Source organism: Sphaerodactylus townsendi, linkage group LG05 (assembly GCF_021028975.2).
Source record: "Sphaerodactylus townsendi isolate TG3544 linkage group LG05, MPM_Stown_v2.3, whole genome shotgun sequence".
NCBI classification, from domain to species: domain Eukaryota; kingdom Metazoa; phylum Chordata; class Lepidosauria; order Squamata; family Sphaerodactylidae; genus Sphaerodactylus; species Sphaerodactylus townsendi.
In genome coordinates this window covers 75536657-75553336 of record NC_059429.1, presented here as the reverse complement: position 1 = coordinate 75553336, position 16680 = coordinate 75536657, and the positions used below count along the sequence as shown (strand labels likewise).

General features: G+C 46.7%; 1 protein-coding gene across 21 annotated transcripts in view; it reads left to right on the top strand.

The window, feature by feature from the left end:
* The window catches only part of PTPRF (protein tyrosine phosphatase receptor type F), a 623992-nt gene extending 607527 nt beyond the window's left edge, over positions 1-16465 (top strand). For all 21 annotated transcript variants that reach the window (XM_048497079.1, XM_048497096.1, XM_048497095.1 and 18 more), the window contains 9 exons: positions 3218-3337; positions 3946-4100; positions 6734-7019; positions 9266-9444; positions 11321-11447; positions 12041-12166; positions 12486-12640; positions 13376-13511; positions 14925-16465. In XM_048497079.1, the coding sequence (XP_048353036.1) occupies positions 3218-3337; positions 3946-4100; positions 6734-7019; positions 9266-9444; positions 11321-11447; positions 12041-12166; positions 12486-12640; positions 13376-13511; positions 14925-14993 (1353 nt within the window). In that variant the 3' untranslated portion in view covers positions 14994-16465. The remainder of the gene's footprint in view (positions 1-3217; positions 3338-3945; positions 4101-6733; positions 7020-9265; positions 9445-11320; positions 11448-12040; positions 12167-12485; positions 12641-13375; positions 13512-14924) is intronic.
* The last annotated feature ends 215 nt before the right edge of the window (positions 16466-16680 follow it).

The window sequence follows — 16680 nt, the reverse complement described above, 5'->3', positions numbered from 1 at the left end:
CATTATCTCCTGGTAACACATCTCCCCTCCTTCCCTCTCCTAATTACCTCCAGGGAGATGGAGGGTGCATAACCCCCTAGAGGTGACAAATATCAGTAAGCTAGCCTCTGTCTACCTAAGTGTAGTGTGTAGGGAGAAGATACATATACCTACTTGTTCCTTTGCATTGAGCAGAGTTCATACCCCTGCTATCTTCAGCCCTGTCAGCCCTTGCCATCAAATAATTCAGATACACTTCCAAGAGAAGCAGGTACCCACACCAAGGGCATCAAGTCAACTCAGGAATCTTAATCGCTTCAGAGTGGCATCAGGCAAAGAGGTGGGAGTACAAAGCCTGATCCAAAAGTAGATTTCCAAATGACAGAGAGCATCTCTCAACTTTGCTCACTGCCTCTTGAACATACCCCTTTCCCCATTTCCAACGCAAGAGCCAAGGCCCAGCCCAGGAGGGTCAAGCGCCTCAAATGGAATGCTTGCCACAAAGGAGTGCCAGTAAGGGGCATCTATTTTCACAGTTCCAACAGTGATGTTTTGTATAGGTGTTGTTGCCTTGGATTTTGGGGAGCCTAGTACTTTCCAAATCTTATGAAGGGAGATCATGAGCTCTGCAAGAAAAATCCATAAGACTTAGGTTTTTATGGCTTGCGGTTCTTGCCAGCTTGATGGCACACATCATCCTCATTTTTCATGTTTGCACACTACATAAAAGCTGCAAGTAGCAGATCCGTCGACCGTCTTCAAAGTATTTGGAATTGGCAGCAGAATCAGCAATACGTGCAATCTGTCTGCTTCTCCTGAGCCTCCAGAGCTCCATGTAAGCCAGGAAAATAATCCTGACTGCCTAAATTCCATCTTTTTTCCTGTGGCAAATTCCTTTGCTCTCTCTCGGTGTGTGTTAGTCAACAGAAAAGGTTATCAGACCCAGGTATATTAGAGACTCGTCATTTCTGGTTTTGCAGGGAGTACGCATTAGGATAGCTGCTTCTAAGAAGCTTAGTATAGATATATTCTAAACCAGTCCTGCTTCCTTTGTTGCACCTGTGTGAAGAGGAAGATTTCTTATCCCAGCAGTTGAGAGAGCTACTGGGCACTGCCAACAGTAAATGAATTTTCAGGTTGTGAGTGTGTCCCTGACATTAATGAGAAGCGAGTGATGCCAGAAGAAAGACTCTCTTATCTGGTTTAGTGCCATCGTGCATCAGCTTCAGCATAAAATTTACAGAGCTTGAAAATGGGGCATAAACATTATGGGTAAATTTGGCAGAAAATGTGAGTGACTCTTATCTGGTCATGAATAAATAATTTTCAATTACCAGCCAGGGCTGTGCTATTAAACCTTGGGATAGATTACTTCAAAGTTTGTTTTGTTATTTGTACATACGCAGCAACACAATTCCGTCAAGAGTTGGGCAGGGGGAAAAAAGAGGCTGCAGACCACAACATGCCCTTGATTGCCACATTGATATTTGCTCGCATGCTGGCCTTCCTCGGAGAGGGCATTTTGTGTGGCCTCAGAAAACCCAGATCCCAGCTAGCCACACAACTCCTCATCATGTTTTATCCATGTGCAGAAAAAGAACAGCCCTTGGAATAGATAATGGTCATGAAGCAAAAAATGTTGCACACCAACTTTCACCTCTTATCCAGTAATGGTTACAGAGCCCACCCAGAAAAGGCGTTTTCACAATTAAAAGGCAAAACGCCATTGATTTCTAATTAGGTGATTGTTCCACATTCTTCTCATTCTGTGTAAACAGACTCAATAATTACATTTACTATTTCTTGACAGGCCCAGATGATCCTCATTCCTTCTTCCTTACAGAGGAGCAGGGGATGAAGCTGTTCTGTTGTAATCAGGCACCTGCAGGCTTAGCTGGGCAGGAGAGGCAGGTACCGACAGAATAGGGAACAAGAGCATGAGATGGTTCAGAGGAGAGGCTGGCACTCACTCAGAGGTGGGGAAAGGTGAGGAGGGAGAGCAGACACAGATTGGTTTTTGTCTTAAAGACACTGAGAGATGGAGGTACTATAAGCCAGGCAAACTGTCTAGATGTTTAGCCTGCATTGTGAAAAGGGAGCAGGGAGAAATGAGCAGACCCAAATGGGGAAGGGACTTGCATTGAGCAGAACATGTGCCACTTCTTCTCAATGGAATTGGAGTGGAAGGGTGGGCTTTCGTTACAGCAGACTAAATGACCCCTACTGAAGTTAAGGATGCATGCTACAGAGCCAGCTTTTTGGATGCTATTGCCTGGGGACAGGGTGAAAGAGAATTGGAAGGAAAATGGGCATCATGAACTAGTACATCCTCTGGTTACTTATTACCGTTCCAGTCTCTTCTTGGTTTAGCAGAGAACAGCATTCTCAGCCACACTTTTATAAGATGCCTTCCAAAATGACAGCTCAAGCAGAAGGAAACAAGGTTAGATTTGCATTTCTTCAGGGCCTGATTTGCCAAGCCAGCCATTGAGGCACTCATTATAAACCCTCCATTTGTTTATTTAGGACCTTTGTGAATAACTGTAAAGAAGGAGATCAATGGGCCTGCTGTTTTTGTGGCTTTCTCCAGCTTTTCTTGGCTCATACTTGGAGTTTCCATTATGCTGCCACTCTAGGAATGTCCCACTTGCTCTCATGCCCCCTTACAATGATCTCCTATGGAGACCAATAGTGTGACCCTCCTCCCCACCAGCAGGGACCTTAGCAGAGGATTATATACTGTGGCCAGTTTTCCTGCACATATTACTGAAGGGGAGGTGAGATGAGTCTGCTTCCTTATAGACACAGATCTTTTCCAAAGAGCAGGGAAAGGACAGAAAATTACAGGAGAAGAAATTGCTTTTGAATTGACTATTTTCTCAGTTTCTCTCCACTCTCTCACCCCACCCCATTAACACCCTCATTCCTTATTCCTGTGTCTCAGCGTCAAGCATTTTGGTACTTCTGGTTCTCTGTTGGGCCATCCAGTATTATTGGCTTTTTGTAGAACAAGGTGTAGGACAAGACAGAATAAAAATATTCTCTTCTTTTGTCCATCTAGGCTTAAAGCAGTGTGAGCATTTTGTATTCCTAGGCTCATGGATATCCAACTCCTGTTAGCTTCTAGTATTTGCAGCCTCAGCCTCTATGCTTCGAGCATTTGAAGGGCATATGCAAAGCTCAATGAAAGTCATGTATCAAACACTGATGTTTTCTTTTTCCACGTGTCCCATTACAGGTGAAGTGTGACCAGTACTGGCCAGGCCGTGGTACAGAGACCTATGGATTGATCCAGGTGACATTGCTGGACACAGTTGAACTCGCAACGTACACAGTCCGGACGTTTGCTCTGTATAAGGTAAAGAAGGAAGGGGGACCAGGCCGGCAGGTACGATTCTGAGTGGAGACCCTCCCTCCAGGACGTTTGCCAGTCCAATGAGATGCAGAGGTTGAGACCTAGCTAGCCAAAGTGGAGTTGCCGCCAATTTTTTCAGAGTGAAGTTCATAGTGGTGTACAGATCTTTTGTGATGCTTGTGCAAGGGAACCTGTCATGGAAAACCTGCCGTGGATGATTAAAGCAGAGGCTCCAGCTGTCATAACAGTCTTCCCCTCTGGACCCATGACTGCGCATTCAAGTCTCAGTCTGGGGACAGTAACCATTCCAGCTTTGAGAAATGTGAGACAGTAGGAGGGACAATGGCCCACGTGAGGCTGTTCTGTGCTCCTCACATGCAGTTAGCTCTGAAGCAGGAGTGATGCCTGGAGGCATTTCCAGCCTTCAGTGATGGCCAGGTATATTTCACTGACATCTGTGCATTTGAATGGTCTCAGAAATGTTTCCCTGGTGTGAGAGGGCATACGGTGATCTGGTGCTGTTGCGTGTGCATTAATAGCTGTTGTTAATCTATATTATTGAGCTATCAAGGTCACCATTACTATCTGGCATCTTTTGGCTCTTCTCACAGAACGGTTCTAGTGAAAAGCGGGAGCTGAGGCAGTTCCAGTTTATGGCTTGGCCTGACCATGGAGTACCAGAATACCCCACCCCTATCTTAGCCTTCCTTCGACGAGTGAAAGCCTGCAATCCCCCTGATGCTGGGCCAGTGGTTGTCCACTGCAGGTAAAGCTGATGTCTCCACATGGAGGACAAATGTGTTTATGGTTTAACTTCCCTGGGGAGGAGAGCTGGAAAAAAAGGCTTTCCAGTTTCTCTGTGGTTGCTGTGGTGCACCTGTTGGGATTTAGAGCCACCCTGTTGCTGTAGAAACAAGAAACCAGGATTATGTTAATATAAGAAGCACTTTGCAGTCACCACTCAACAGAGCAATTCCTGATTCACTATTTTCCCTTAGAAGCAACAACAATATTTTAAACATTATACATGATGTGAGGAGTGTGTTCTAATTTCAGCAGGGATTCCACATATGCACCTAATTACAAGAATACAGATTCAAGCTCCAACATTCAAAAAACATGTGCGCTTTGGCACCCATGAAACAGGCAATTATTATTCTTTTATTGACTTTTCTATATTTCATCTGATCTAGAAACCTTAAGGTATTTACATGAAGCCTAAAAATAAACTCAGAATGTATCAGTCTTCTAGGCAGAAACTCTCACTAAAACACAGTAGGAGGAAATGTTCCAGATGTATGAATTCACAGTTCAGTACACTAAAATGTATATGGTCTGATACTTTGTGCTCATTCACAGTGGTTAGGGTAGGATCTGAGAGAACACGATCCCATCCTCCATTCTGTTGTGGAAGCTCACAGGTGATCTTGTGCCTGTCACACTGTCTCAAACTACCTACCTTAGAGGGTTGTTGTTCAAATGAATGTCCTGGCCACAAGGCAGAAGGCAAGTCCCACAACCCCAGGGGTTCTCAAGGTCCAACAACACAGTAAAAGGGAAAGTCAGAAGGCAGTCTAAGATCTTAGTCCAGAGTCAGGTCACATATTCCAAAGGTAGAGTCCAAAAGCAGTCCCAGGGCCTGGTAACTGGAACAACAAACGAACAGGTCCAGCAACTGGTGGGATAGTCAGCAAAACTCCAGACAAGAAGAAGAAGAAGAAGAGTTTGGATTTATATCCCCCCTTTCTCTCCTGCAGGAGACTCAAAGGGGCTTACAATCTCCTTGCCCTTCCCCCCTCACAACAAACACCCTGTGAGGTAGGTGGGGCTGAGAGAGCTCCGAGAACCTGTGACTAGCCCAAGGTCACCCAGCTGGTGTGTGTGGGAGTGCACAGGCTAATCTGAATTCCCCAGATAAGCCTCCACAGCTCAGGCGGCAGAGCTGGGAATCAAACCCGGTTCCTCCAGATTAGATACACGAGCTCTTAACCTCCTACGCCACTGCTGCTCACAAGTTGATCCCACACTGGCTGCAGCCTCATGTAAGGAGTTTCCCTCCAGGAGCTACTGGTTAGTTCTTCCTTACAAGCTGAGTCAGCTCCTCTACTCATAAGGAATAGTGGGGCCCAGATCCTGTGGTGACTTATCCATCTCTTGTAGCACTTCATCAGCAGAGGGTAGGCTGCAGGCTGCTAGGCACGTTCTCTGTGCTTTGTCCATGCCTTAGCCCTAGTCCAGGGGTAGGGAACCTGCAGCTCTCCAGATGTTCAGGAACTACAATTCCCATCAGCCTCTGTCAGCATGGCCAATTGGCCATGCTGGTAGGGGCTGATGGGAATTGTAGTTTCTGAACATCTGGAGAGCCGCAGGTTCCCTACCCCTGCCCTAGTCCTTTGCATCCTCTATTCCTGGGGTGTGTACAGGGAGACCATGACTGGTCTGCTTGGAGTTGGGTCCATGCTGAGGCTCTGCTGGCTCATGATTCCTTTGAGGAGGCCCTGAGACCTCAGCCTCACTGGAAGGGTTTGCCAAGGTGGAGCTTGAGGATGGATTGCCTTCTTCCTTCTACTGAGGACACATCCTCCCATACTACACCAGGGAAGTCCATGGCAATAAAGTAAAGGAGGAAATAATAATGCAGTAAGCTGCTTTGGGCCCCCATGGGGTATAAATGTTAAACGTATGACACTGACAAGCACGTGCATTCACAGCGCAATGAAAACAAAGGAGCAATATCACAGAGCACAGGTAGATGAGAGTTGCAGGCTGCCCGCAATGCCCCCACTCATAGCCTCCTCTTGCTGCACACTGGGATGAAAAAGAAGCAACTGCTTCAGCCACAGACATTAGTGCACTAGGAATCAGTATCTTATCTAGCCTGTGATTTATCTCTTGCAACTGAGTGGGAACTATTACTGAACAAACCACTTCATCACTGCAGCTTCCACAAACTCCTTAGAAACGGTATTTAATGTTCTCCCTTCATGCTCTGGTTCTGATGGGAGTGGAGTATAATTAACACCCGCTCTCTCCCTGTTAAAACCCTGTTAAGAATTTGATGTGAAGATCTGTCCTGCTGCAGCTATCAGATATCACATCTGTTGCTGTTTCATTGTGTACTGGGAGCATGGCAGAGTCGTTTGCTCTCAGAAGCATGTCCCTGTCTCCCCTAATAAGATTGGGACTTGCTGGCTTTAGAAGGCGGACACGGCTCAATCCGGGGCGGGCTGCAAGATGCCCAGCATCATGCGATTCTACTCATGAGATCCAACCTGCCACACATGGTTGAGGTAGAAAGTTAAGCCTGTGAGGATCTCTGTTCCTTCAGCATGAGAAAGGAGCAGAATGTGAGCTTGGCCAGAAGGGTACAGTTCCATGCTGTGTGCCTTGCTTTCACAGTGCTGGCGTTGGCAGGACAGGCTGCTTCATCGTAATTGATGCCATGCTGGAGAGGATGAAGCATGAGAAGACGGTTGACATCTATGGGCACGTGACATGCATGCGCTCACAGAGAAACTATATGGTGCAGACTGAAGACCAGTATATCTTCATCCACGAGGCCTTGCTTGAGGCAGCCACCTGTGGGAACACCGAGGTGCCTGCACGCAACCTCTTTGCTCACATCCAGAAGCTGAATCAGGTACCTCCAGGGGAGAGTGTCACAGCAATGGAACTGGAGTTTAAGGTGAGTATTTTTCACTTTATATAGACAGTCAGCGACCATGGAACGGGCACCCTTCTGTCACACACACACACACACACACAAACCCCAGATCTTTGTGCTACTATGAGGAATCAGTTCCTGGGGTTGAAGGGAGATGCATATTTTAAAGGGATAATTATTCTTTTGCAAATTTATAAGCCAGGTAGGAAGTGATTAAAACACATTTGAATTGCAGTGTTGGTGTCATCAACATTTTCCTCCTGGATTGGCCACTTCTGGGAAGGATATTTTAAAAAGGCAAATTGATGTAAAGTTCTCAGCAGTGTTGCTTTGCAGAGCAGCAGGAGTTATAGCCCAGATCAGATGCAGATAGGACTTTAGGGATCACTGATGTCACTGTGAACATTTTGTCAAGAAACTTCTTAAATTTCCAATACCTGAAATGTCAGTAACTCCAGTGGTCTCTTCCTTGCTCAGCTCTCTAGCTCCTAGGGAGAAGAAAGAGGCAGGGTCAGTGTGTCAAGTTTGGCTGGCATGCTGTCCAAGGCAGCTTTTTTTTTTTAAGGGAAGTCTGGTTATTGCAAGTGTTTACGCTTGACAGCAGCACCACCCACTTTCATGGCAGCCTCACACCAGTAATTTCCACAGCTCTGATGCTGGCTGCGTGTCTTTGCTAGTGCCCACGCGCTTCAGTGATGTGCATTTGTGTAGCAAAGGCACGCAGGGAAGACAGTCCTTATTGGGAGGCAGCAGAGTATGGGGACAGAAACATGGCAGAACCCCTGCTTTATCCTGAGAACAGCTGCTTGCAAATGCAGCCAATGAATCAAGTGTGTATATTTCCTGTGTAAACTGCAGAGAAAGCAGCACTGCCACTGAGCCTACAGGATTTTTTTTCTGCAGTGGAGGCCAGGTGCTGGATTGGACTGCCTTGGCTGGTTACTGCTGCTTCCTTTCTACCACTCCCACTTACCTTCTTGCTTCCTCTCTCTAGGCTCAGTCTCCATCATTCCTTTTCCCCATAGGAATAAGGCCAACTGCCTCTTAACTTTGCTAACAGAGGTGAGGCAAGTCAGGCTGGCAGCAAGGATGAGAAACAGCCGCAGTTGTCACCACCAATTTCTGGATCTCTTGGGCTGCCCTAGAGCAAGACTGCCAGTGTCGCTCTTGCTCCTTGCTTGCCACTATTTACTCATTTACCTTTTCTCTCTTCGCAGGTGAAAAAGCAAGCAAATAACTATGGCAAGAAAAAGAAGGAGCTGCCACCTGTTTGCTTGCCTGCCCTCCAGTTCTCTTCCTCTTGAAGTAGCTGGCAGGCAAGTGAACAAGCAGATGGCATCGACTTCCGTTGAATGAGCAGGCAGCATAGACAGCTGCTTCTCTCAGTGCTGAGAGAGTGGGCAAGAGATTATCATAACAATTACTGGAAGGAGGAGCCAACACCAATTGCTGTCCTCATCCTCTGGGTGGAAGCAGGGAAGGCATCCAAGCCCAGTGCGCAACTCTTCCTAGCGTGGCAGCAAGTGGTTGGAGGCTGCTCCTTTCCATCGCTGTCACTGCTTGCTGAAAGAGGGGCAGCTGGGCCAGGGGATTCCCACTGCAGAAACTGGAAGATGCTACATGATGCCAACCCCAGCTCTGATAGTGACTTAGCCCAGGGCTCACACTGGAGCCAGGAGCAAGATTGGTGGATGCCTGCATTAAGGCTGGGAGGGGAAGGAAAAAGAATGCAGTGTGAATTAAGTGGAACAGGATAATGACATATCAATAGGAGGTCCTCATATAGTTAGGAAGACCTTATTATATGGGTGCTCCCTTTTCACACTTAAGATATACCATGCAGTCTTATGTTCTGAGCTACCCTGTAAGCACAGGGCATATCAGCCGTGGCTTGGGGGGACACCTGGATGGGGTAGGAGGCATAGGGGCCTTAAAGAACCAGTGTGTGTGTGTTGTGGGTCTGGGCTGATGCTGGAATGTTAGAGTTGACCTTGTGCCACCACTGAAGAACAAATGCAAGGGATCTTGTGCTTTACTCTGATCTAAGTCCTGTGAACGCCTCACATTATATTTGAAAGTTTACAACAAGCATGGTTTATCAAAGTCTATATACACAAATTTAATCAAACAAATGTGTGTTTGTAAGCAGTGCACATCTTATGGCTATACTCCTCAAAGAGCTTTGGTTGGCTGCAGCCCCCTGTTGAGTGTACCTTCTTTGATAAACCTGGCTTCCCTCTGATCTGTTGTGTCTCCTCTCTTGCCAGCTTCTTGCCAACTCTAAAGCACATACCTCAAGATTCATCAGTGCCAACCTCCCATGCAACAAATTCAAAAACCGCCTGGTAAACATCATGCCCTATGAACTAACACGGGTTTGCCTGCAACCAATACGGGGTGTTGAGGGCTCAGACTACATCAATGCCAGCTTTGTAGATGGCTACAGGTAAATCAATCATTCTATTCCGCTTAGTCCTTCCCTCCTCCCCCAGTACTGCTGCCCTCCCTCCTTTCTGAGCTGGGCAATCACATTTGGAAGCACCCAGCCAACCAAAACAATGAAATATCTTCCATGTGGGCCATGGACTTTTATCAAGGGCCTGCTCCCTAATGCTCGACATATCAAAGAACCTATGTTCATTTTAGCATCTGTAGTATCTCAAGCCTTACGCTGTAGATGGAGGTTGTGGAGCTGTTCTCTGACTAGCATTGATGAGCCATTGACTTTTCTATCTCACTCTTACTCCCGTGATTTGTTGGACCAAAAAGGTTTCTGGCAGGTACAAGGGACTCGCTCTTATTGAGAAGTGGGTGGTGCTGGGTCCTGAGCATGGTTAGAGTCACATCAGGCCCTTCGCTGACAGTAGGCGCTAGGAAAGACTCAGCTTGAAGGAGGACTGTTAAGTAAAAGTATTCCGGGCACTGGCAGATGAGATGCCTCACATTTCCAGGAAGTTAAACCATGAGTCACCTTGCAAAAGAGAACAACCAGCCTGTCTCCAAAGTTGTCTCTGCTCACTGAAGTGTATCCTTTGCAAGGCAGAACCACTGCCCTCCATCTTACCCCTTCCCAGGAAACCCCATGAAGTTGCAAAGCAGGAATGAATTGGCAGTTGCTGAAGGTGTGTTGGAAGAGGCAAGCAATAACACAGAGTAATAACACAGCAACATTTACTACTGAAAATCAGGGGAAAAAAACCCTTGATGCCAGACCTCCAGGCTGTTGTGCTTAGGAAAGAGAAGCCGATATGCTCCTGTCCACTTTTTTGCTTCAAATCTCAAGCATCCAGGCAGTTTTGGAGTTACCACCTCCATGTGCCTGGTGCTGCAGCAGAGAGACTGCTATGGAGAGAAGCACGCTGGTGGAAATGCCTGCCAAGCAGCAGGTGGTAGCATTTCATGTCATGCCTAAACCGTCCCTGCAGGCCTCTGTTTATCTCTTCCCGTCCTTCCCTTTGAAGTGAGCAATCTTTCTCCACTTTATCTAAAGAGATCAATTGGCCCAAGGTGCAGTAGACGGCTCTGAAGCTGCATCTTTATTAGCACCTTTGTTTCTCCCAACTCACTCCTCCTCCGCTCCTGCCTTTTATGATGTCTTATAAATCCACCTTGGAGCAGCTTCCATCTTGATCCCACACATTACAGCTGTCCCACAACAGATTCATTAATTTTTAGCACCCGCAGAGAGATTAAACGAGAATGGATAAGGCTGCGAGCCTGGGACTACATTGAAGGGTCTGTAGTGCCCCACAGTGGCAATTTAGAAACGTCACAGTTCTTGTTCATAATTATCAGCTTGATTTTATTCTCTTCCTTAATCTTACTGTGGAAACTGGAATCTGGATATCCACCTCTAGCACTCTCGGTGGACTGCTCTCTGTGTCTTTTATTCTCTATGGTGTCAGCAGTGCCGCTAAATTTCATAATGGCAGAAATTCCAGTCTCAGGGTGTGCCATACCATGCATCCCAATATCCCCTAGTAGCATTGAACAGCTGCAGTACCAACAAAGCATGATAAGCTAGCCCAGGTGTGCATTTTAAAAGATCTAACTAGCAATTCCTATGGCATTAGTTACTTCAGTTTCTTAGACATGTCTGTTCCCAGGTTAAGAAATCTGGCTAATTTCTTTCATTGCGCAGGTGGATCAAGTGATTGTTGGAAAAAAGGGTGTAAATATGTTAAGGACAAATACCTAGACATGTGGCACCCTTTCCCCATGTCCACACACACAATCCCTTCCTGGAGCGACCTGCTGATCACCACCTTCCACTCCAAACAGTATTAAAATCAACCATCTCTGTGTTGTTTGGTATATTCCAGGCAACAAAAGGCCTACATTGCCACACAAGGGCCCCTGGCTGAGACCACAGAAGATTTCTGGCGGATGCTGTGGGAGCACAACTCCACCATTGTAGTGATGCTGACCAAGTTGCGAGAGATGGGAAGGGTAAGCAGCCACCTGAGCTTCTGGGGAGGATTGGTGCTAAGCGAAGTCTGTTTTGTAGGCTGGTTGCTGGTGTGTGGTTCAGCATTTGGGGCAGCAAATACTGAAGGCATCTGACTTAGTTTTCCTTGTACTCCCTGCCAGGAGTGACATTCCTTGCATCAAACTTCTGGCTGCATTGCATCCTGGCTCCACTGGGATCTGGTTGGTGAGCCAGTGGAGTTTCCTTTGCAACCAAGTGCTTGTTTTTTCTTCCATGTCAGTGCTTTAAGGGGAACTGTTAAGCTTCTATCACTGCCTTGTTCAGTTTTTTAGGCTGTTTGGTCTAAATTCTGCACTCCGTTTGCTAGTGATTTAGTATGAGAGAGCAGGCTGATTGCACATCAGGAAGTTATAGGAAATGGAGGTGTGCAAGGATTAAATCCAGTGTGCTAGCAAAGGAATCAGCAGACCAGCAAGTTGCTGCTCACCACAGTAAATGCAGCAGCACCTCACACTGGGTCTCCATAATGCCTTCACTTCAGGCACTTGATACCCTTGAAGACAGTGAGCAACATCCTGGTTTGACTTGACCTGACTCCTCCTTTCCCTTTCAGGAGAAATGCCATCAGTATTGGCCAGCAGAACGCTCTGCTCGATATCAGTACTTTGTGGTGGATCCCATGGCAGAATACAACATGCCCCAGTATATCCTGCGTGAGTTCAAGGTCACTGATGCCAGAGTGAGTATCACACAAGTATTATCTTGGCTTCCCAAGTGTTTATTTTCATTGCTGCCCATGTGCAAAGGTGCAGAAGGGCATTCTACCTCATCAGGCATCTGATCCCCCATTGCCAGCACATCCCCACACTGGCACGGGGGTCGAGCACTGGCAGCCCTTTCATGTGTGCTCGCCTGTGCCTCATACAAGCATGAAACAAAACAGATGTTAAGTAGCAAAAGGAATCTGCTCAATCTTGGTCTCCCTTTCTCAAGATTTCTGGCACCAGTTTGCAATGCACAGTTATGAAGTGACATTATACGTCTCTCTTTCTATCCAGGATGGGCAGTCAAGAACCATCCGGCAGTTCCAGTTCACTGACTGGCCTGAGCAGGGAGTACCAAAAACAGGCGAGGGCTTCATTGACTTCATTGGGCAAGTCCATAAAACCAAGGAGCAGTTTGGACAGGATGGGCCCATCTCTGTGCACTGTAGGTGAGTGCCTGGTATTGGACTCTCCATAGGATCTAGCTGGCTACTGTGTACCCATGGTGAGGAGCCAGGGCAGCTAAGAAAAGCCAGAGAGTTACTGCTTAGAATAGCTGAAACCGAGGTGTCAAACTCACCTGTTACGAGACATACATGTGATTTGTTGGGCTGAGCCTTGGGTGGGGCGGGGGCCTGCCTCATCTGGCAAGCCCCCAGCAGGCTTGCCAGCCCAGATCAGCACTGGGCGGGGAGGAGGAACGTTTGGCTACCTCAGTGAGCTCACCAGCCCAGAATGATGCTGGGGAAGGTGGTCAGCATCGGGGGAAGGGAGGAATTGCTTCAGCTGGTGAGCCTGTTGTATGTTTGCCAGGTCAAATTGGCATGGGGGGGTGGCTTGCCTGGACTGGCAAGGTCACAGCAGGTTCACCGGGCCCGATGGGGAGCAAGGTGGGTGAGTGAGTCTAGGGTCACAGGCCTGATAAACCCACTCAAGGGGGCAGATCCAGCCCCCAGGCCGCATGCTCGGCTTAGATGTCTGGAAATGTAAGGCCATTTCCTAAGGGCAGGCAGGTGAGACTCTTTGTCTTGCTATGTTGAGGAGAGAGCAGCTCTGTATGTCACACAGGTAAGAATACTAGAGGGCGATAGCTTGTACTGAGGTGCATTAGCATATGAACGCACCTCTTGGGCTTTCCGTTCTTTGTGGGTAAACATTTATCTTTCTGCTTTTCTTGTGTGCAGTGCGGGGGTTGGCCGCACTGGAGTGTTCATCACATTAAGCATTGTACTGGAGCGCATGCGCTACGAGGGCGTGGTTGACATGTTCCAGACTGTGAAGACCCTGAGGACACAGCGACCAGCCATGGTGCAGACAGAGGTATTATCCACCTGGCACACTGTTTGCTGCTTCACTCTTTCCGTGGTGCACTTGAGCGCCGCTTAGGCATGACTGGACCAAAGCTCCAATTTCCACTGTAATTAGGCTATATTTCACATAATACATACTGTGCAGATACCAGTTTGCCACAGTGTCTTCCCAGACATAGATTTGGGAGATAAATGGCAAGTATCACACAAGGTCTATGCAGCTCTTTCTACAGCATGTAAGAGACTTAATAGAAGAAAACATTTGATTTGGTAAAGAGCTCTTCTAGCAGACCTTTCCTGTCAGTAGCCTTTCTTTGATGTATGTCCAGTTCTGGAACAAAATGATAGTTTCAAAGAGTGGTCAATGGAAATGTGGAAAAATATTATGTTGGCATCAGCAGCTATTTGAAGTACGTTCACATGTTCTGCAGTAGGCTGCTTCCTGGAGCGTTTTACTACTGCAAGAGCTTCTGGAACTAGTTTAAAGCACTGCAGGGAGTCTCATATTCTTCCTAGAGAAAATACTGCTGGGAAAGCAACTGTGATATTAGGGAATGTGAGACATTAGCTTCAAACCATCCCACCATCTGTGCTAACCACCAGGAGAGGACACACAGGAGAATATAATTGTACTGTGCAAGAAACAGCAACAGCACACATTTGTATGAGATCAGATCTAAGCCATCACCTGGAATCTTGCTGCTGCCTTACTTCAGCATGAAGGCAACCTGAATACCATCACACAATTACAAATGGCCTTCTGCTGCAAAAGATGAGCAGCAGGGAGGAGTTCTCTTGCTTACTGGAGAAGACACCAAGCTGTCTGCTTCTTGCTAGAATTGAGTACAGGAACTGATCCCCTCACTGTTGTTTATCCTGTAGCCAACCAGGACAACCTGGTATCTTGTAGGTCTCTTTGCACAGTAGAAGAGTATGAGTGTTCCTTTCCATTAGCTGAAAGCAGGCAGAAGGGAATGAGGGAAAGGTGGAAAGTCATCTCTTGTCTTGTTTTCTGTCTTGCAAATACTCTACCTCCCAGGCTCCCAGGAAAGTAAAATGCCACGAGACTACTGCTGGAGTACACTACAGTTGACAGTAGACTCGAAAAGATCTAACATTTTCAGTACTTGACTTCCCCATATGGTATAGAATCCACCTGGTTGCTCTCCATTGTGGCTCAGGTCCTAGCCTGGCCTTTCTGTTTTGCATGGTCAGAGTGAACCGATGGTCCCCTGTCCAGGGCCTGGCCTATTATTGCCCAGTCATTTCCTTTTACAGTTGGAATGCAGGAAAATGTGGCCTTATTGGGGTAGCTTTGGGAAGGGGAGGTGTGTGGTTGCCTTTTAGTCTCTGTAGCATGAGGGCTGGTGAGACTGCTTTAGAGGCTTCATGCTAATCGTTTCTTCTTCTCTTCTGTTTCCAGGACCAGTACCAGTTATGCTACCGGGCTGCACTGGAGTACCTTGGCAGCTTTGATCACTATGCAACGTAACTAGTGCTTTCAACCAGTTGCAGCGGGAATGTCCAAGAACAGAGACGGGTTCTTCCCAGCCAGCCGCCCATTCGTTAGTCCTTCTGTGCATAAAATGCTGCTGCTGCCGCAACAGCCTCCCACAACATACCAATTCTGACCACAGTATTTAGGAATGTTGCCACAGCGCCAAAGGTGGGACCAGCTTCTAGAGTGTTTCCAATCATCAGATGACTATCTCTTAATGCCCCCACTCCTCCTCTTCCTCCTCCTCCTGATAGCATTTCATTGTGAGGGTCACTGGGAGATGGAATGGGATCTTTTATATATGTAAAATAGTTAACTAGTCTTTTATATCTTTTCTTTTTTAATTCGTTGGCAAGTCTTAACGTTTTGCTCAGGCAAAACAGGAGAAAGGAGGTTTTAATTTCCTTTTGCTCCCCTCCCCTCATACTTCCTTTGGCTCCAACATGTTGGCACTGCCCATTTTCGGGCAGCCCAGGTTAATGTTAATGGCAGACTCACAGCTCTGGGACCTCTCCGTTCCCTCTTCAGTCTCTGTAGACCATTCAGTTGCACAGAGCTGTGGCCAACCTAATGATTATTCCTAAAGCCTTCTTTTCTGTAGGTCTGTCTATTCAGTGGGACTCCAGCAGATAGCAGATGCTTGGTCCTATTGACATGTGTCCAGTGACCTCATATGTGTCAGCAGATCCCATGTAAACTTTCCATATTGGGGAGAGGCCCGCTGCCCTGGGATTCTCTCTTATTAAGATGGGGAATATTTTGAGACAGCCTTTTCATTCCCCAGCCTCACAAGAGGACCTAACCACAACATGCATTTATTTAATCCTTTCCATGCCAGTAGCATCCTGAGGCACTGTTGCCTAGGCAACTGTGGCCAGCCACGTATGTCAGAGTATCTTACAAAGTGAAAGAGCACAACTATGGGAAGTCCAGCTTTCCTGCACACAAAAACCCAGAATGGGGGTGCCTTGGTTACTAGGGAGGGGAGGGAAATGGGGTTTTTCAGGTAAGGGAATCTGTTCTCAGAGGCTGGATGTAGCTATAATTTCTGCTATCCTGTAAACATTTAAAATCATTAGAATACTGTATTTTCCACTATGACAGGATGGTCTAATAAACCAATGTGGCAAGACTACTGGACTTAATTTAAGGGTACTATATATTAATGCTCTTTATTATTTCACACTTGCACTAAAGGCAGGGAGATTACAGCCTTCTCCCAGGTGCATAGTTCTATAAAGGTGGTGGAAAAGGTCTCTAATTGTATTATCCAATGTATCCAAACTGCATTGAAATCAATGATCCCAGGTTGGTGATGATGGAGAGAACATTCATTTTTACCTTGTGGAAGCATAGTGCTGTAGGGGTCACTGTTGTATACAGTCTGTTTTCTATTTGTTAATAAAAATCTACAGCATCATTGCATAATTCTTGATGTTAATAAATTTGAATAATCGGGTTTCCTACATTTTGTTTTGGCTGTCTTGTTTATTTGTGGCAATCAGCTGATGAAACTGTAATTTCCACCTAAGGAAACCTATGAACCAGAGTTATGTGGAAGTGATTTCTACCTTTCCTTGCAGCAGAATGCAGACTTGGGATGAGAAATAAGGTTATTGAAAAAGGCAATCTCCTATCATGAACACTCACAAAGAGAAGAATGACTGGGTAGGATTGGTGT